This window comes from Lepidochelys kempii, chromosome 2 (assembly GCF_965140285.1).
Source record: "Lepidochelys kempii isolate rLepKem1 chromosome 2, rLepKem1.hap1, whole genome shotgun sequence".
NCBI lineage: Eukaryota > Metazoa > Chordata > Testudines > Cheloniidae > Lepidochelys > Lepidochelys kempii.
Genome location: NC_136381.1, coordinates 222,064,085 through 222,084,907, shown reverse-complemented (window position 1 = coordinate 222,084,907; position 20,823 = coordinate 222,064,085). Strand labels below are relative to the sequence as shown.

The window sequence follows — 20,823 nt, the reverse complement described above, 5'->3', positions numbered from 1 at the left end:
CACCATTTCTTAAAGCAAAAGCATTGTGCATATCTCCCACCTAGTGCCTTACGTGTGCTGGGGGTCTGGGTGCAACCCCAAGGTGGCTAACTGCTCCTCCTCAGCCTAGAACTTCCTTGTATGATATCTTCAGCCTGCCTTTTTCTAGCAGGTTACACTGGGGAGAAGCTTCCTACCCCATCTTCTCAGGAGTGCACCTGCGTAACGCAGGACAAAATGTCGCCCAAAATGTATTGCAGTCTGATCCTGCAACCTGTACTCCCATTGACTTCTATGGCTGTTTTGCCTCAGTAAGCAGCACAGGATTGGGCCATTAACGATCTTCATAGCAAAGTGAGGCTTTCTTAAGCACAGTGTAAAGACTGCCCATTAGAATGTTTTCTAGCATTATAGGGAATCGACCCATGCACTGATCTTTCGAAGTATGAACTATGACTCCAAGTATTAGATCAGGAGGAGAGCCTTGGTGCTATGTACATTCTAACAATGATCTCCTATTCTTCACCCAATGTGGTGAAGGTGTAAATCCACTTCCATAATTTAAATGAGTTCCTTATTTTGCACCCTGTAAACTATTTCAGGATGCTGTTAGCAGCCAGAGGAATCTCCCCAGGGGCACTTCAAAGATCAGTTCCTCATGTTCATTAAAATGAATCTCAGCCATCTTGTGTGCTTGTGTTAACTGCTAACACTTTCATTGTGCAGCGTTCTTGAGAGCCTCTTGTAAAGAACAAGCTCTTCAGCTTTCCATTGGTGGGTTTACATTTTATTCAACACTTTGAAATGTACTGGGGTGATGTAGCTTCACATGCTGTTGTTTTCTATAATTCTAATGTCCAAATAATTTTCCTTAACGTTGATGCAGTGTTTAAAGAATGGACCCTCTGTTACATTTGTTCATAATATTAAACAAATAGTCGCTTTTGTAAAGGATTATTTTCCCTTTTTTGCTGATAGTACAGCAACACTCGATGTCTCTGTCTAGGGGTTATAGTGACTGATGGTTTGAATTAATCTTTGGCTGTTTGGATAAGTGAAAGCTGCCCAAGTCATTTCTAATTTAGCACTTCTAATCTTTCAGATGTGCCTGTTTTGTCCTCCTCCAGAGGAGGAAAGTGTCAGCTGCTCTTGCTGTTCTTGCTTCTTTGCTACTCTTGCCTGTGTTTTGTTGGGAATCATTCCCAAACTGCATTTTATTTTCATTGGTCCTCAATGCTCTCCATCACAGCACAGTGCAGAGGGGAGCAAAATTCTGGAGAAAGCGGCATCTGAGAAAAACAGCTATCCAAGTCACTCTCCCCACATCCCCAGAACCTAGCTATAAAATATCCATGCAGCCCATTAGCTCTGTGGAAAAAGGAGGGAGGGCTGGAGAAAAGACCACAATAAGACTGGCGGTAAATCAGCGCTTCCTCAGAGGTATTGCAGAATTCAACCACTGGCTGATAGCCAATGGAAATGCAGCTACTGGTTCAGCCATGTTGCCATGGCTGATAGGGGTGTTTGAGGAGAGAGCCTGAAAAGGTTCCTTCTAATAGAGTTCTTGGCCTTGCCTTCTGGCTGCTCTGCATTTACTCTGGTGCTACTGAGAAGGGATAAGACTGCATGGACTTTGCGGCTGTGTTGGAGCCGGTGATATTTTGAATGAGTTTGTTCCTTTTGTGGTGTGACCGAAGGGGAGATGTTATTATTCTCTTTTCTTTGTATGGTGAGGCAGTGCAGTAAGTTGATTTGGGTTGGTTGTTAACAGAATGAGTAACACACTATGCATACGCTGTCTAATGAAGATTTACATTTTTTCCTTCTTTATAGCTGTTCTGGTCTTTCCTCAGGTGATCTGCATTTCATGTAATAAAAATGGAGCTTGATAAATTTATGAATGGGATTAGATAACAGAGTTGCCTCCTAGAGCAGGGGACTGGACATGAGGACCCAGGAGATCCCTTCCTGTTCTACATTCCTCTGAAATGGAAATCTTTTCTTTCAAACCAATAACAAGCCCATAGGACTTGGCGACAAATCCTGTTCGCCTTAATCATATGAGTAGGATTTGCTTCTTGGTGAACTGGCCAGCTGCCATGAGAAGGTTATTTCAGATATTTAGAAAGAAAGGAAGTTGCTAATGATGTGTCTTTGTTATTTATGCATTTTGAAATTTTAATGGCTAATTCCCATGATAATGGCTCACTCTGATTTATTTGGCTCTGTGAGTCTTCCTTTATTATTATTCATATTATTCTAAAGCACAGTATAGTTGATACTGTGTATAAGTGCCACGTATGGATGTATTCTGCAGATTAAGGAAGTCTCAGTAAGTGAGGTTCTGGCCACACCAGTGCATGAATTGTGCCCACAGCAGCATGTCCCTAGAGACAAAGCCTGAACTGAAAGATGCTGAATTTTACAGATTGCATGACAGTTTACTAGGGAAACAGTGAGACAAGAACTTGAAGATAAAGAAAAAAACCTAGTATTCAAAAGTCCCTGAATGTTAGTGTGTGTATTTTCTTTCTGCAGTAAAGCAGGAATTGGTGAAATCTTTGAAGGCCACCAAGGACCTGTCACGGGGATCAATTGCCACATGGCAGTGGGCCCGATCGACTTTTCCCATCTCTTTGTCACATCATCATTTGACTGGACAGTCAAGTTGTGGACCACAAAGGTGAGAGATCTGGGAGGGGACTGGGTAGGCTTGCTTAGATAACTTTTATAGGCAAATATTGCCCATTTTTTCAGCTTATAATCAAGGCCTAATCTATTCCAACAGAAGGTTGCATCCGCTATTATTAATTAATCATTCTTTCCCCCTCATATACTTTCCTTTTCCCTGTTGCTCAAGTTAACGGTTCAAACATTGCAAAAGAAGCACAGTATGAATTTGGGGAGTTGTCACATGAAAATATCATTCTCAGAAATACTTTGAAACTTAAGCTTTAAATGAGGGTGAAGAATGTGTCTCATATGAAGGGATAATTTAGCTATGGCAATGCATGAGGACTCCGTGGCTAAAATTCATCCCTAGTATATCTGCCTCAGCTAAATTCACCCCAAGGTCTATGCCATCCTCCGTAGGCAGCTTCTCCTTGCCTATACTTCTGCATTGTCCCCTGACAGAAGAAAGTCTATTGGGGGAGGATGTTGTGATGGCAAAATGCCACCCTAACCTACTGTTTACTGAGGACCTATAAGGGCCAGCACAGTCCAAAAAGTGGTGGCATTATCTAAAAAGATGATCACCCCATCTCCTTCCCAGCCTCTGTGGATGGGATGCAGAGCCACCACAACCCCTATCAGAATAGAGGGGGAGTCTATCTTCAACAACATCATCTGCCCTCCCTTGAGCAAATCCCCCTGGGATCAGGAACATCCAAGTTGGTGCTGAGAAATAAATGGTCCAGTTCCAGGTTCAGCGAATCCAGTTCAGTGAACCTGGCCCAATGGAGCTGCACCTGTAATAAACTCTGTCGTATAATAATTAGAATAATATGCCATAGATCCAGAAGTACTTGACAAAATATAAATTAGGGTTAGTCACCAGAACAGCATTAGGGAAATCACTGGTGATGGAGTAGATGACTTGAATAATACTTTCTATCTCTAACAAATATGATTCTCTGACAGAAGTTGACATTTTCTGGCACTTACTAAAGAACTGCACTTCTGCAAACTGAATCAGAATATACTACTAATATTTTTGACTTTGGTTACAGTTTGTGTTGTTTTGTATTACAGTTCACAAAGTGACCCAACCCAGTACTCCATATGCAGGCCAGACTCCTAGGGTTAATAATATGCAAACAGTACACCAAGGTGTTGGCACAGAAGGAGGGTTTTTTCCTTCTGACTAGAGGAAGCCCTGAGGAGATTTAATGTAGTTATTATCAGTTGTAAAATCTATACACACTATACATGTACATGTCCAGGGATGTATTGTGTACAGACCTCACACAGAGAGATTATTTTGCGCAACAAAAATGGCCATACACTTTGGTGAAACTAAGCAGCTGCAAACCCCATCTTCAGTAGTATTGTCTTGATATAGGATAACTAAAGTGAGGGGAAAAATATGAAGTTGATTAAATAGACCAGGCTACCTTCATTGTGGGAGCTGAATGAAAAACAAAATCTAAACGAGTGTGTGTGGTAAAAGGTAAATTAGGTTAATATTCTTGCTGATGAAATTATCTAAATTGAGTTATTTATCATTGAGTAGGTAGAGATTTGTTTTTGAAATGTCTGATTTTAATCTTGGCAATGTCTTTAAGAATTGCTGATGTTGTTTGGCTCACATCTTGAGCTGCACCCAACAATATTCCAGTGTTGGAAACTGACACAACCAGGAAGCATCTTAGAATGTTTCCTCAAAGGCATCATGAGTGGGAAATGATGGTACAGATGCATAGCAAATGTAACTACAAAACGGGCTAGAGGCAGGTCATGTGACAGCATTATGCTCTAAATAGAAATGGAGCTACCTCGATACTTGTCAGTTATTTGAACCCTCCTTATGCAAAGGCTTAAATATATGTTTGTTAAAATATATAATCTTAGTGCCTGATCCAATGTCCATTGTAGACAATGGGAGTCTTTTCAATGACATCAGTGATCAGAGCTGCCATGTGTTGCACTGCTCCATGTCTGACATCTTACGGAAATTAACAACTTAATTTGTATGATTGTAAATAATTTGCATGTAACCCTAAACTTCATTTTATAGTCAACAGACCCTGTCCCAACTTGCGATGGGGATGGGATATGGAACTGCTCAAAACTTGGCAGCTGTAACAAGCATTCTGGCACATGTCTGGAGGATTGGTGGGTGCCAGAGGGGTCTGGGGGTAGCTAGATGATGGATAGAGGTTGTTTGAAGGGGTAGTTGGGATATCTGGTGGGGATATCTGGTGGCTAGGTGGAAGGCTGCTGGGAGTGCCTGGAGTGGCTGTCCAGAGGGAGGCAACTGGGGGCTTGGTGGAAATATGGTCAATTGGTATCTGGAGGTGGCTGGGTGAGGTTGATTGGGGAATGGGTGGGAATCACAGTGGGTGTGTCTGGTGTCTACAGGTACCTGGGTAGAGGAGATGGGGGATGACTAGGAGCTGGATGTGGGGGTAGATGGTGAACGGTGCTGGGGTAGTTGGGTGGGGGTGACCGATGGTTGGGTAGGAGCCTGGATGAGGGTGTCCAGTGTCTCTGGGTTGAGGGGATGGGGGATCACTGGGAGCTGGATGGGGGGATATGGCAAATGCTGTCTGAGAATGTCTGGGGTGACTAAAGCTGGGGAGTCTAGGGGAGTCTGGTCCCCATGTTGGACCCTCACCTTCTGCCCCATCCACTTCTGCTTGGTTTTGCTGCTGCCTGCTCTTCCCAACTGCCCCTTCCCCACTTAGATCCAATAAGGGGAGCAGCCAGGGGGGAGCCAGAAAGACCACCCAGAGGCCTGCTCAGCAGTCACTACAGTTGCCCCTAGTGGCTCATAGCCACAACTACAGAGGGTTCCTGAAGCTCAACTGAAAGCGTGACATCTCAGCGAGGCTGCACTGTGGGGTACCAAATACGTGGTTGTCATGTGAGATGCATGATATTTGACAGACTGGTCAGTCAGTGTTGAATTTGTCCATAAGGGCCTCATTCATCAGTCACTTTAATGAAATTACGCCAGGGATGAAAACAACGTTTTATCTCAGGTGGTTGTCTTATAGAACACTTTACAAATAAAACCACAGTATTCTAGAATACTGGTCTAAAACGGCAATAGCACTATTGTAGAGTATTTTGGACGCAGCAAATAACAGTGCTAATAGTGGTCCACAGTCCGTCATCCCCAATCCAATGCCAAAATGTTTGAATCAGATCCTGCTGAATACAATAATTTAACAAAGAACTAAATTCATATCTGTAATAGGTGACCTTATGGTTCACTGTTCAGGAGAAGGCTCCCATGGTAGACAGCTAGCTTTTTATAGCAGCTACCTTTTAAAACTTTAATCTGCTCGGGAATCCAGCCAGACTGAGACACGAGACCTGTGCAGAAATGCCAATCTATACTTCCTTTTCCTTCTCATTTGACCACTGCAATATTTTGTTTGCATATCATTTGGTTAATTCTCTTGTTTGCGGTTAGTACAATATTCTGCAGAGAGAATTTAAGCCTTTTACATCACACTGTTCCCCTTAAGGGCCTGATCCAAACCGATTGAAAAGTCATTGGAAAGGCACCTATGACTTTGGTGGCCTTTGGTTCATCCCTTCAAATAGTTTGATTGTCTACCAATAAATCAGTGGGTTAATTTTAATTATTAAGTGCTGATGATGCTTTACGACGGTTTACTCAACGTTGCTTTTGCCCTTTGCTCCTTATTTGTCAGATCACTCTTTTTCAGCATTCAAAGACTTCAGAGTTTGTTTGTTCATACAGATGCTGTCTTAATCCCATGCATATTATCCTCCTTGGTCCTGAAATTCAATTCCTTTCTTTTTAAAGCTTCAGAGTCACTGTCCAATTGCAAAGCGAAACATGACACCTATGTGTTTCTATTGTCTATTGACATTGTGCAGCACCCTGGGGTGCTTATGGGAAAGGTACTTGGGTAGTGCGAGTTTGACTGATAGATTGAAATCACTGGCTCCCTTAAAACAATCTGGCGTGACATTTTATAATCTGCCCTAGCAGTTAACATACTCTTCCATCCACTGAAAGGCAGAGTTCAGACAAATAACTGAGAAAAACATCCTCAACTAGCTGAGAAATGAAGACTCTGTGGGTATCAGTGATAAAATGTCCAAGTAATCACACATCAAATTATTCAATAATTATATCACCTTTTTAATGCTTCTGTTAGCACCCAGAGAAATATTGTAGCTGGAATAAATGTCTTTTGTTAAGGTAGTGACAGAACCAGAACAGGGGGGTGGGTGATAAAAAATAATGTACACTCCTGGCTCTTTGACATCAGTGGCACCATGTGACTCCCGGTGAAGGGAATGGAAGGTTTGCCATTGACGCATGAGAGCATGCCGTGTCCTATAAGAACCTGGGATCCAGAACAGTCAAAATGGAGGGGCCAGTGGGAAAAGCTCTGCTGAGCCTTGAACTTAATTAGATATTGTCTGTACGGTGCCTTGAAGATGTAAAGTGCTTTGGAAATGCTAAGCATAATTGTTTAATTCATTAACGCTTCTGTTGATTAGATAATTAATAAATGCTGTGTTGTTAAATAATGCAATATAAGTATCATTAGTATTCTGACTGTAATTGCTGTGCAGAGTGGGGGTTATGTCATGAGAAGAAAGCAGGACTGTATTTTTGGGGCTTATCAGGACAGTGCATTATTCTGCCATAAGGAGACTTTAGCTGCAGACTTGAGGAAGTTTTCTGTGCTTGCTACTGGAGGGAGACTGTACGGGCTGGAAGAAGAGCTGGATTTTGACTTCCCTTTCCAGTCTCACCCATCTCTCCCAGTTCTTACCCTTCAACTCTGCTAGAAGCATGGGGAAGCTGCTTATGGTTGGTACACTGTTCTCCACTTGTGTCTTTGTCTAACACATGACCAGAAGGGGAGGCTGAGTAGAAGAGAGGTTGTATGTGTTAGAGCATTCTCCTAATCCATACTTGTGTCCCCGCCTTTGCCTTATGTTTAATCAGAATGGCAAATGCTGATCATTAGACTGAGAGAAGATGTGGAGTTGACAGGCCGTCAGGATCACCCCCACACTGCTGGCAGTTTTGTCTTCCTTCTTTTGCACCATTTGCAGCCTCTTCTGTCCAGTCCCCCTTTCATGCCTTGTATTACCTCTTCCTTCCAATTACCTTTGCTTGCCTGTTATCCCCTTGTTCTCCTCGGCTGCTCCAATCCACAGTCTATTGTGCTGGGCTGTGCTGGTACACTTCATTTTAAACAGTGGAACAAACTTATACATTTCAGATTGAGCTCTACATACAAAAACTTCACAATGGACTGTGGCTCAGATGCACAGAAAGACCTGGGCAGTTATTGGAAGACAGCGGCAGCTGGTGGGAGATTAGGGGAGGCACATGGCCGTTGAGGAGGAAAGCTGCTGAGGTGGGATATTTCTGCTTCAGGCCGGAGTCTTGGTAGCCAGATGTTGTTGTAGTTTACACTTTGTGAGTGGCTGTCGGGGGAATAGCAAAGCAACCAACAGGGGATTTGCTTTCTTACAACTTCCTATAGTCTCCCTTTGGTTGCTTTTCCTGATATGACCCCTCCTTCCACATCTTGGAGCAAGTGACACCAACCTGTACTTTCACACCATCTTCCCAGCCTCTAACTTAAATCCACACTTACCTCAGTTTTGAATTTGGCCTGGAGACTGAACAGCCATCTCCTACTGAGAGGTGGTCCCCTCCTGGAAGCATATCAATAGGGCGATGTGGAAAAGCTTGCATTACTGCTGCTGCCTGTGTCCTGCCAAGAATGAATCTGAATAGTAATAAAAAAAAGAAAAAAGATGACAATACAACCTGTGCAGTAGAACAAACGTACTCCGATGGAAATTGCTGTAGCAGGATGAATCAGAAAAATCGACTTAGTATGTGAGTTAGTCAATAAGAAAACAATTTATTCATAAAATGTCCATATTTTTAAGTTTACTAGTACACAGATTTGTAATAGTTTTAATTTTTACTTTTCTAGATAATCAAGGGATTATTGGACAAGGATCTAGAAATCTGATTAGCTGACATTGATTTGATCTAGTATAATACCAATTAAACAAAGGGTAGTCAGTATCAGCACCTTAGATTTCTTATCGACTAACTCACATTTACTGATACAAGTACAGAAAAAAGTAAATAGTATTTGTGATAAAAGTACAATAAACTTAACAAAACCATGGGAACAACGTATCAAGAGAGGTGGTGGTTCCTCCACCATTGGGAATTTTAAAAGCAAGATGTTTTTCTACAACATAAACACTAGTTCAAACAGGTGTTAATTCAGGAAGTCCTATGGCCTGTATTCCGCAGGTCAGACTGGATGATCACAATGGTCCTTTCTGGCCATATAATCTATGAATCTATTAAAACAATTGTACTTGACATTCTATTAAGCAAAAAGGCTCCTTTTCTCAGTCAAACAGAATACAGGTTGGTACTAATGGTACAGTACGTAGAACTTACTCCACTGCATCATTTTTTTCCTTTTTTATTTTAATTTCTAATAATTTCCTAGACCATAAATTGCCTGGAACTGAATACTCCAATGGGATACTCACCTTCTGCTTTAATAATTAATATCTCATTTTCCCTGCATGTGCCTTCTCACCAAAGCTATTGCTTTCATGCTTTTTCATGGAGCTACCGGAACTCGCACAGCAGGTAAGCACACCAGCCTTTCAGCTCTGGAAACTCTGGTTCAGGCTCTGTGGCATTAGGTAGGGACATTGAAACTGAGTTGGGAGGGCTCCTCCTATCCTTAGAGGACATTTGTCCATATCACAAAACCACAACAGTTTGTAATTTCTGTTCTAGGAGTGGACAGATCTTTAATTTAAAACAGGAAAAGCAGTTAATTCAGCGGGGGCCTTGACGGTCCGCACAACCAAGTTGAGTCCACACAAGTCCACACAACCAAGTATTGGCAGAGCTGTGTGAGAAACCCATCTAATTACTTATGCTATTACTGGTACTAACTCATATCCTTAGGGACTAATCCTGAAATCCTCACTCATGCATTGACCCATTAGGGTCAATAAACATCATCCTCAGCCCCAGTAGGTTGCTTTGCAAAGCTCAAGTGTTGCAAAGATTCCTTGAAAATGGCCTAGGTGGCCTGCTGAGGATTCCTCTTTCAAAGGGAAATCCCTGAGAGGTGGAAAGCTAGTATAGTGGGCTCTATTTTACCTCCATTTATTAGCCCTCGGCACAAGGAGTTGTGCTGGGGAAGGAAGTGTGGCTGGGGCACATTGTGCGTCAGCAAGCCATGACTACCAGTATGGCTCTTGAGGGTGTTCGAAGGCAGCTGTAGGTTATAGCCCAGGGACTGCTCTAACTTGTGCCTACAACCAGTTCATCCCCAGACAGCTTCATGGACTGAGGAAATGCAGAGGTGTTATAAAGACACCTTTGCCCCCCCCCCTTGTGCCTACACTAAGTGCCCCTGGGCCTGACATGAGGATTAGGGCCACTGGAACTATTTGGGTGAGTGAGGGTTGCATGCTCAGGTCTGTAATTCATAACTTTTACTAATCGTAAAAAAAAAAAATCTTTATCTTGGAGTATATCTCACAGCAGAAAGAGGGGTGGGGTGAGACAGGTCTACATTTCAACCTTTTACCAGTATATAATGTCAGTTAGGAGGGTGATGTATTTTTTTACATCATTTCTATACCAGCAAAAGCCTTAGTGTAGACACAAGAACAAAAGCACTCTTGCCAGTATAAGCTGTGTCTCCACTAGAAGGTATAACTTTCGCTATTCTGGCAACCTTTTAGAGTATAGACCATACCTAAGTGACCTGAATCCACTGAAACTTTGATGCTCCCCACAAAATGTTGCTTCCTTTTGTCTTGCACATACTCCTTCCAGCCCTCTTGGACTCTGAACTTACGTACCCCAAAAAACTTTGTCCCCATTCTCTCTCTGAATGGACTCCTTGACCATCCTCCAGTCTCCCACAGATTACAGTGGAGTTGTGTCCACTTAGCCCAGTGGCAAATTTGACCTTATTTTTTCATGGATGGACAGCTACATCACATCCCCTAGATTGCCAACTGAGATCCAGTGGCACTAAGAATCCTTCCTTAATCTGCCCCTAAGAAGTATATTTCTATTTAAGACTTCATCTCTTTAACAGAAGTAATTAAAACTGCTAATCACTGCATATGCTCACTGAATCAGATTATAGATTAAAACAAAAGATGATAACGTTATCATGCTGGATTTCATGGAAATGTTCTGTTTGCCATGTGAGTTCAGGAATTTGAATTTTGTCCAAGACCAAAGCAATGAATGATTTTGCTTCAGAGCTCGCTTTTTGTCAAAAAGCCAAACTGACTTGGGGAAGAGGGTGGAGCTGCCTGTTCAGACAGGATTTTTAGTTTTTGCCCTTTACCTCTGGAGCCAGAGGTCTGGCTCTCATCCAGCCATACGAAAAGAAGATTATGGTATTTTCTAGGTAATTTTAAGGAGCAAAACCAAAGTGAAGTCAGGTGGTTTCAAGGCAGCCTTGAATTTTTCACATTAAGTGTTTCTCATGATTTTGGTTTTCGGTGTAACTGTATTTTAAATAGCGACAGGAAAATATGCTTCGGCAGATAGGCATATTCCAAACCCTGTTTCTTCTTGCTTATGAAGCATCTTGTGAACAAATCTCCATGTAAGAAAATAAAATAGGAATATTGTGAGAGGTGGGGCTGGTGTATTAAACCAAAAGGGCCAAATTCTGCCTGAGAATGCACTTGTGTAAATTCTGTTGTAATCAGTGGAAGCTTCATGCACATATCGAGAGCAGAAGTTAGTGTTAGGGATTCATCAACTGACACAAAATTAAGTCCCAATCCCATTGAAGTCAACAGCAAAACTCTCATTGACTACAGTGGTACAGAATCAGGCTGCAACTATGAAGTATTTCAGAATAATTAAGACTACATTAAAAAAAATAAAAAATTTGTAATGTACCTAATCAACAAAATTTTCCCTCCATCTTCTACCTTGTTAAATACAGCAACCCCAGTTGTGCTCTTTGAAATATTTTGTTATTAGAAGGAAAGGAAATGTGTTCAGAATCCTACAAGATGGGGTTCTCTTCAGTAATAATTAAGCTCAGAGTTTGCAGTTGCTCACCCAGAAAAACTCTGCAGACCTCTTGATCCTACCAGCCACAAAGACTAATCCTGATGGCTCAGTGTAAACTGCTGTTTGGCCACATTAGAGATTTGTCAGTATTCCCCACCCTCCAGAGTGCAGATTCTAGCAAGTGGCATGTTGAGAATGAAACAACAGGGCTGCTGAGAAGGCATAATAATTCCCCGAGCACAAGTGTGATACCAGACTGGCCACCCCGTGATGAAATCGTATTTTCTATTTTTTAAAAAGAACAACTGGGCTTTGAGGGGCCTGATCGCGAATGTTCCTTCCTCTTTCCAGTGATACCCATGGTGTTGTAATAACTGTGGTCATGATCCTTTGTAACTGCATCCATTAGATCCTGCATCCCTGCCTCATTTCCCCACTCCATCATCATTGCCTATTATCCACAGCACAGAGCAGGAAGAGGAGCAAGATGGTGGGGGTGCTGCAGAATGACTCGGGCAATAGTTGCAGAAGTGGAGGAGCATAGCCATAACCATCACCATAGAAGAGGAGAGGCTTACTACGAGGCCTAGTAGTTTATCTGTTGGCAAAAGAGGAGAAGAGGAGGCAGAGAAAAGGGGGACAGAATGGTGGCGGTAGGAAATCCAAGACTTTCTGTGTTTCTAAGTCAGATGTGGGAGTGAGTGAGCCACCTAATCAAACAGCAACAGCAACATATTTCCCTAAGCAAAATATTCCTCCTCAAGGCTTTATTCGTGGCGTTTGGAGTGCACAGGTTACAGGCAGCCCAAGCTATAGTCCTTTCCTTAACAACTTGGGGCCTGATCCAATGAAAGATTTCAATGGGCATTGGCTCAAGATTTAGTTGAAAAGCTCTGATTCCTCTCCTGTCTAGCTGTCAGTGAGGTGCTTTTACACAGTCCTCCGCTTTTCTCTGAGTATCTCATTGGGTCTCAGTCTCCATTCCTACATCATTACTCCACCCTCTCTACCAGCAGATGATCTAAGGTGGATGTTAGCTCCCTAACTGTTGATATGAGAATAGGATGCCAGATTAGATGTTCTTAATTCTCCTTCAGATATTCTGAACAGAATGTGGTGGTTGTTTTGCTGAGGCAGCCAGAGTACTCTTTGGTGCTCCCACATTGTGGGAGTCAGAAGACAAGTTCCTCAGAGTGCTGGCCCCTCTGGCTCCATCCCCTGAGCACCCTCGCTCATGCAACAGTATCCAAGAAAGGCCCCTCCCTACACCTCCTCAAATCCTGCTCTCCCCCCCCCCTTCAGTGAGCATACTGGTTCCATTGTGAGAGGGCCCTCTGTATGCGAGGGAGATGGGGAAGGATTCTCCGCTAAACAAAGAATGCACTAAGCCATATTCTGATGAGGTTCAATAAGGATAAGTGCAGGGTCCTGCACTTAGGACGGAAGAACCCAATGCACAGCTACAGACTAGGGACCGAATGGCTAGGCAGCAGTTCTGCGGAAAAGGACCTAGGGGTGACAGTGGACGAGAAGCTGGATATGAGTCAGCAGTGTGCCCTTGTTGCCAAGAAGGCCAATGGCATTTTGGGATGTATAAGTAGGGGCATAGCGAGCAGATCGAGGGACGTGATCGTTCCCCTCTATTCGACATTGGTGAGGCCTCATCTGGAGTACTGTGTCCAGTTTTGGGCCCCACACTACAAGAAGGATGTGGATAAATTGGAGAGAGTCCAGCGAAGGGCAACAAAAATGATTAGGGGTCTAGAACACATGAGTTATGAGGAGAGGCTGAGGGAGCTGGGATTGTTTAGCCTGCAGAAGAGAAGAATGAGGGGGGATTTGATAGCTGCTTTCAACTACCTGAAAGGGGGTTCCAAAGAGGATGGCTCTAGACTGTTCTCAATGGTAGCAGATGACAGAACGAGGAGTAATGGTCTCAAGTTGCAGTGGGGGAGGTTTAGATTGGATATTAGGAAAAACTTTTTCACTAAGAGGGTGGTGAAACACTGGAATGCGTTACCTAGGGAGGTGGTAGAATCTTCTTCCTTAGAGGTTTTTAAGGTGAGGCTTGACAAAGCCCTGGCTGGGATGATTTAACTGGGAATTGGTCCTGCTTCGAGCAGGGGGTTGGACTAGATAACCTTCAGGGGTCCCTTCCAACCCTGATATTCTATGATTCTATGATTCTATATTCTTCCTAATGTCAGCCAGATAAAGCCAACTCTGGCCAATAGCTGCCAGTATGTCCCAGAGCCTTTCTCTGAAAGAACAAAAACATTTCCGCAGGCAGGATGATGAACTGAGTAAATTGTAAATCAGTCTGCGATGCAGTTAAGGCACAGTCATGGGACCTTCCGTGATGCAGAATAAAACAGGTATGATCGGTGGAGCTATGTGCTGATTTCTGTAGTAAAAAGATAAGGATAATACGTTTTGAACTTTTTTGAATAATGAGATTCAAATTTATCATTTGATATAATATTGTAATGAGTCATTTACATATAGGTAAGAGCTGCAAGAAAAATTGTTTGAGAAAAAAAGTCCTTTAAAATAAATCAGTGGCAAAAATGCATAGTGTAGTAGGCAATGGAAAAGTGCCGACTTAATAAAAGGATGTTTTTAAAAATAAAAGGTTGAAAACCCCCACTAAAGCTTAGCTGATGAATTCAGCAGTTTTGAAGAAACATGGCCCAAGTGCAATTGGCCAGCGAGAAGCAATCTGCCAGTATAGCAAAGGCATACTGAAATCCCGGTCCTCTTGAAATCAATGGTAAAACTCCCATTGACTTCAGCAGAGTCAGAATTTCACCCAAAATTGCCTTTTTCAAAAATAAGTGGATTTGGCTCAAGACATTGCTTTCATCTATTTGTTCTGTATGTAAGAATGATAATGGGGGCTGAAACTTAAGAATGCAAGCTCATCAAGTTTCAATTCCAGTTGTTTCATAACATTAGCCATATGGTAGGTTTACAGCTTGTAAGTCAGAAGTTCAAGCAATTTAAAATGGTGTTAAAATAAACTTTACATGGACTCACATTTTAACAGTTCCTAGAAGAACTGGTTTGTAGTGATAAATGTGATCTTGCAAATGCATGTTCATAGGAGTAAGGACTACTCACATGACTAAGAGTTGACAGGCCTGGGCCCTTAGTTAGTGGGTTTACAGTAAAGTCTGAGGCCCCAGTCCTGCACTTGTGCACTATGAGTAGTTCCACTCAGGTCAATAGAACTACTCAGAGTGCGTAAAATTAAGCATGGGCCTTACTGGTGGCTTGTGTAGAAAGGTTGCCCAGTATTTATTTCTTCTCAAATGAAGGGATGCAGTTCACAGACTTACATTCCCATAACATGTTTTCCAATAATAAGCTAGTGATTGGTTAACCAGGCTACCTTGGCTATTTGAGCAGGTGGTATTGCTTATCTTCCTGTCCCATGCAGACCCACATTCAAATTCATTAATATGAGTCTCATTTTCTGAATGGTTTGGATGCTTCTTAAATGCACATTATTCTGGCTGTCCAGATTTTAGCCCTGACTTCCGTTTTGCATGTTTAGATCTTCACTATCATGGTAATGATAATGCTTAGTGCTTAGACAGTGCTTTTCATCCATCAATCTCAAAGCACTGTACAAAGGAAGGTAGGTATCATTAATCCCACTTAACAGTTGGAAAAATTGAGCCATATAGGGTGAAGTGACTTGCCAAAGGTCACCCAGTAGTCAGAGTCAAGAATAGAACGCAGGTCTCCTGCTCTCTTTTCAGTACCTTATCCTCTGGATCATGCTAGTCATTATTTGGTAAATATATTGCTGGAGCTAAAAGGCCATAAAAAGTGAATGACAGAATAAAATAAGAATAAATCCAATTTCAGTATTTCTTAAAAATGAAACGTTGATTGCAATCTACTGTGGATAGATTTTGTGCCTCTTAATCACATGGCATTTTGTGACATTTATGGTCCATAGTACTGTATTTGTAGTGTATTTTCTGTGCATGAGAAAAATATTTGCCTATCAGCAATTGGGTGGACTTTGTTTCCTTTAAACACTTTATTTTATAGTACTGTTAAGTTTTCTCCAGCAAACTTTTATGTCTGAAATCTTTGAAACACACAGCACAATTTACAATGAAAATATAAAATACTGCATGCTCTGTGTATGTGTTTTGTAGACATTGTGGAGTTGTGTGACCTGCTCTGAATTCTATTTGCGGGCTTTCAGCTGAAGATATTAGCTCCCAAGTACCTTTTACAATACTTCTGTCTCCTCAAAACCCTGATCATCACTTAGCCCCCAGTTCTGGAAACACACGTGTGCTTAATTTTAAGCATGCATGTCTTCCCATTTACACTTCAATAGATCCATTCATGTGCTTTTCCTTATTTGGGAAAGAATTTGCTCTTGCTATTTTTGTTTGTTTGTTTTTGCAACACTAAGACTCCAGAAGACAATATTTAAACTTTTTAGAAAGAGTACACATCAAATTCCTCATCTAGAGCTCTAACTGCATTTTATTGTCAGTGGTTTACATTTTAAAAATAAAACAAAATATTTGTTACATTTATGAAATAAAAAAGTATAAGGCCAAATGTGAACACTTGATCCTGCTTCCACTGAAAGTCAGTGGCTAAACTTCCATTGACTCAAACAGAGTTAAAGCAGGCCTATAAGTAGTGTCCAATGCCTTTGTGTTTTAAAAAGACACTGTCATGTAATTAAAGCTGCAAATATACTGTTATAAAACCTATGCTGAATAGAATGTTTTTATTAATTCTTTTTATATTGCAATGAAAACACATACATTCCTTGGCAGTTTCACAGACACCGTGGAGGAATATATACATACACACATACGTATATAATATATAAAACCTAAACACTGTAGCAGTGTGTAATGCAGGATGACGGAAAATGAAACAAACAAGAAGTAAACTCTAAGTAGAGTTGAAGCTGACCATTCTATTTTTATTGACAAAAATTAATAAAATGCAAAAAGAAACAGCATAATAAGTAAAAATTCAGTTCCTTCACTTTTAGAAATAATGGTGATATTAATAATGCAGGTAAGAAACTGTTAATTAAAAATATTATTTTTAATTTGAAGGTATTCTTCTAGAACCCGATCCAAAGCCTACTGCAATGGAAGTCCTTCTATTGGCTTTGGATCAGGTCCTTAAATTCCACAATTTTATATGCAAATTGGTTAGTTATCAATAGCTTATTAGCAAATAATTACAACTGCATGAGCTATTTCATGTGTTCTCAGCATTAATTTATGTTTTCTTTCCCTTGTTTTACTATCAGGACAGGGTGTATTCTGCAATGACCTTCTTGAGAAACCCCAAATATTTAAAACTAGTGTAAAAATAGGCTTGCAAAGGTCTTCTGTATGTAGTGTTGTTGTAGCCCAATGGGTCCCAGGATATCAGAGAGACAAGGCGGGTGGGGTAATATATTTTACTGGACTAACTTCTGTTGGTGAGAGAGACAAGCTTTCAAGCCTGAAGAAGAGCTCTACCTACACTTCAAAGCTTGTCTTTCTTACCAACAGAGAAGTTGGTCAAATAAAAGATACTACCTCACCCACCCTGTTTCTCTAAGGGTCTTCTGTGTAATACTTTACCTGATACTAAAGTCCCTTTACAAGTGTAGGGTAGAATCATAACTTTGAATTCTTATGTTCTCTTTCTTCAGATCTCCATCATACCCTGCTTGCAAAGGCATTAAACCAAACCCAAAGAGCTCTTACAGACAGCTGAGTGGATGTAGAAGACGTTTCTTTAAAAATCCCATTGTTTAGATTTCTGTCACAGACTCTGAGGATACTTAATTTCTCTTATCTCTGGAGTTTTCATTATCATTTAAATTTCATTTTACATTAATTGATCAGGGATTAGTGAAACCATTATGCAAAAATTAGAATAAGAGAAGCCAGATGCGATGAATAATTCATTATGTCCAATTACATTTTATTTCTGGTGTACTTGCAAACTTGCCTCTGACTTTTAAGGTGTTTTGAAATGACAATGTTCGCTTCAAATAAGATCTGCACCACTTAATTTATGTGGCAACTACAGTCTCCCTGCTTCGCCTTCCCCCCATTTTAAAATTGAATTGTAACCAGTTTGGGAATATCCAGCTGTCACTAGACTAATCTGAATCACCTGGGAAAGAAGAGGAGGCACTCTCAGAGGGGGAGCAAGTATAAGCCGTCGAAATGACCCCATGAAGCAGCAGACAATGAATTCAGCGAGGCAACCCCTTTGCTATCGCGTCATCCGGGAGTCGGTGGCTCCCCTTAGCAATGCCCCTTGTCTGTCTTCCGCGGCGCAACTGGGAAATAGCAAAGGCTGCTAATTGGCCGCGGCAACAATGCACGCGCCGCTAGGTGGCAGTCGCTGCCTTCCAAGCAAGGAGCCCCTGTGGGCGGCTGCTCCCTGGGAATCTCGTGACCCTTATCAGGTCAGCCCACAAACCTGATCTTTCTGTGTGAGCAACATGCAAAGCGCTCCCTCGCCCGGACTCCCCCCCGTCCCAAAATAGCCCCGGGCGCTAAGGGGCAGCCGCGCTGCGTACCTGTGTGGAGTGTCTCGAGCTCTATTTGAGCCTGCTCAGCAGCTCCCCACCCAATCACCCCTTTGCCCCCCCGCCCTACTGTATTTTATTTATGCCACTGGACAGTTGTTGCCCCATTAAAGCTCCAGTCCCACCTTCTGCAAGGACCTTTCATCTGGGGAAGTTTTATGACACTTGGTAAATGTGCAAAGTTTTTAATTAGACTCGCCAGACAGCCCGAGGCAGGACTAGCGCCACGAAGTCTTCATGCTTCTCTCTGCTTTACAGCACAACAAGCCGCTCTACTCCTTTGAAGACAATGCAGACTATGTCTACGATGTCATGTGGTCACCAGTGCATCCCGCGCTCTTTGCCTGTGTGGACGGGATGGGGCGCTTGGATCTGTGGAACCTGAATAATGACACCGAGGTGAGGCGGGGTGGCGGGGCGAGCCCTTAACCCTGCGCCGGCCGGGGCGGGGGAGAGGAGGAGAGAGAGGCTGTTAGGTCCCTGCCTCTCTGCCTGCCGCTACCAAACGCTCTCCTCCTTGTGCCCTCCAAGGGACATGGAGCTCCCCACTCCCTGTGCGTTTCAAAGATCATTGGCCTGCCCGCCTTGTGTGTTTCAGCAGACGTGGCTCCAGCCTTCTTGTGTACATTTCAGGGGACACTGAGCTCCCTCTTCCTGTCCGTTTAAGGAACATTGAATCTCCCCCCGCCGCCCTCCCCCCTTCGGTGTGGTTCAAGGCTCCTTGTATGTTGCGTGCAAGTTAAAATTTCCGGGGGAAGGGAAATAATGCATTCCCCATTCAAAAAAATCAAGCACAGAGCAGCAAATAGATAATGTTTCGCTTATTTGGGAAGGATACACTCCCTGCCTTTGGATTTATGTCAAGGCAGATTTTTAAAATCTCTCCCATTTTGTGATTTTTTTTTTCCTTTTGGCACACGGTTTCAGTGAGCCATTTAAAATCTCACCATCTCCCTCGTTCAGATTGTCACAGCTTGACAGCCCTGTACCAACACCACAGACCTGCCAAGTCTGTCTCATGTAGAGTGTGAGACCTCCTAGTTTGGGATCGATTTTAAGGCAGCTTCGTAAGTCACTCACTTTTAGGATGAAGGATTGTTTTTATTTCATTACTGTTATTTATTTATGAATGATTGTTATATTTCGTTTGTTATGTCTTCAGTCTATTTCAATGGAACATTAACTCTCTTTCATAATTGTTTTTCCCCCCAAATCTCCCGCAAATTGTCACAGCTTGACAGCCCTGCAACAGTACCTCCAACCTGCTAGGAACTTAATGATGCCCATGTGTTTCCCACCACCTCTTACATTTCTTTCAACCCCATTGAAACAGAAAGGGCTAATAAGAGAACTCTTTGCAAAGATGAAGTAGCAAATACTGTACTTAAAAACCAAGCAGCCTCCTTCCTAAGTATAGATAGTATGAATTTTATGTTCCTCTTTATTTTTGTGTCTGTTATAATTTCAATCTGAAAATATGACTCCAGATGTTTAAAAATATTTCTAGGTATTGAATGAGTACAATCTTGCTTTGATTTGAATTTTTCTTTGACGAATGTTTGCTGTAAGAATCATCACTGTTCTAAATGACCAGTGTGTTTTGATTATACCAGCAAGATTCATATTTTTCCATCACCCGAGCACTAACTGTTTGTTTTCAATACTCTGCAATAGCATAGTGCAAAAGTAGAAAACAAAACAAAAAAATCAGCATAAAAATAAGGTCACATTTTAATGGACAAGTTCTTCTCATTTTCTAAAACAAATGAGGAGAACGAATGCCAATATTTTCCCCATTTCCTACAATATTTCTTTAAAGTTAGCTCATTTATTACTATGTCTTTCATGTAACAATGATAGATATACATTTCAGCCAAAGTAAAATACAAGTACAGTTTATGGTCTCCAAATCAGTGCTGCTTGGCCATAAATAAATGTGGACAGGTAAGAGGAACACACGCTGAAAACTGTATTGTCACGTGGAGCAGCCATGCCTTTTGAAGTGTTCTGAGCAGGAAGTACTGCAGCCTTTTTAATTAGAAAGCATACAGCTGGAGGATATCCAGGAGGACTCTCCTCAGAATTTCTTTTGGGGAAGGGAGGAACATATCCTTCAGGTGTTCTCATTAATGCCACTTTAACAACATAAAAACCTGTTAAAGTTTCAAAAAGAAAAAAAAAAAAACCCTTTCTGGTAAAATCCTGACCCCTCTGAAATCAGTGGGGACTTTGCTGTTGCCTTCAGTGGCACCTGAATTTCACCACAAATAATTACCATGAGCTGCCTGGTTCTGCTCCCATTGCAGTCAGTAAGCTGGATCATGCCCTAGATGACCAGGCTTACAGATACATTTTGAGTAAGAAAAGGCAAACGAGCATCCACAAAAATGAATTCAGAGTTTGTTCCTGCATTCTGTACACACCCTCAGCCACCAGCAGTTTCACAAAGAATATTCATTCATAATGGTCAAAATCAGCTCTCATA

At 41.9% G+C, this 20,823-nt stretch overlaps 1 protein-coding gene across 10 annotated transcripts in view; it reads left to right on the top strand.

Annotated features, from left to right (window-relative positions):
- DYNC1I1 (dynein cytoplasmic 1 intermediate chain 1) overlaps positions 1–20,823 on the top strand; it is a 272,137-nt gene that overhangs the window by 221,642 nt on the left and 29,672 nt on the right. For 8 of the 10 annotated variants that reach the window (XR_012157549.2, XM_073333886.2, XM_073333883.2 and 5 more), the window contains 2 exons: positions 2,518–2,662; positions 18,597–18,737. Coding sequence is in view for 9 of the 10 variants with exons in the window: in XM_073333886.2 (XP_073189987.2) it covers positions 2,518–2,662; positions 18,597–18,737 (286 nt within the window). In the remaining variant the exon portion in view is untranslated. The remainder of the gene's footprint in view (positions 1–2,517; positions 2,663–18,596; positions 18,738–20,823) is intronic. The other 2 variants (XM_073333889.2, XM_073333887.2) reach the window with 2 other exon arrangements.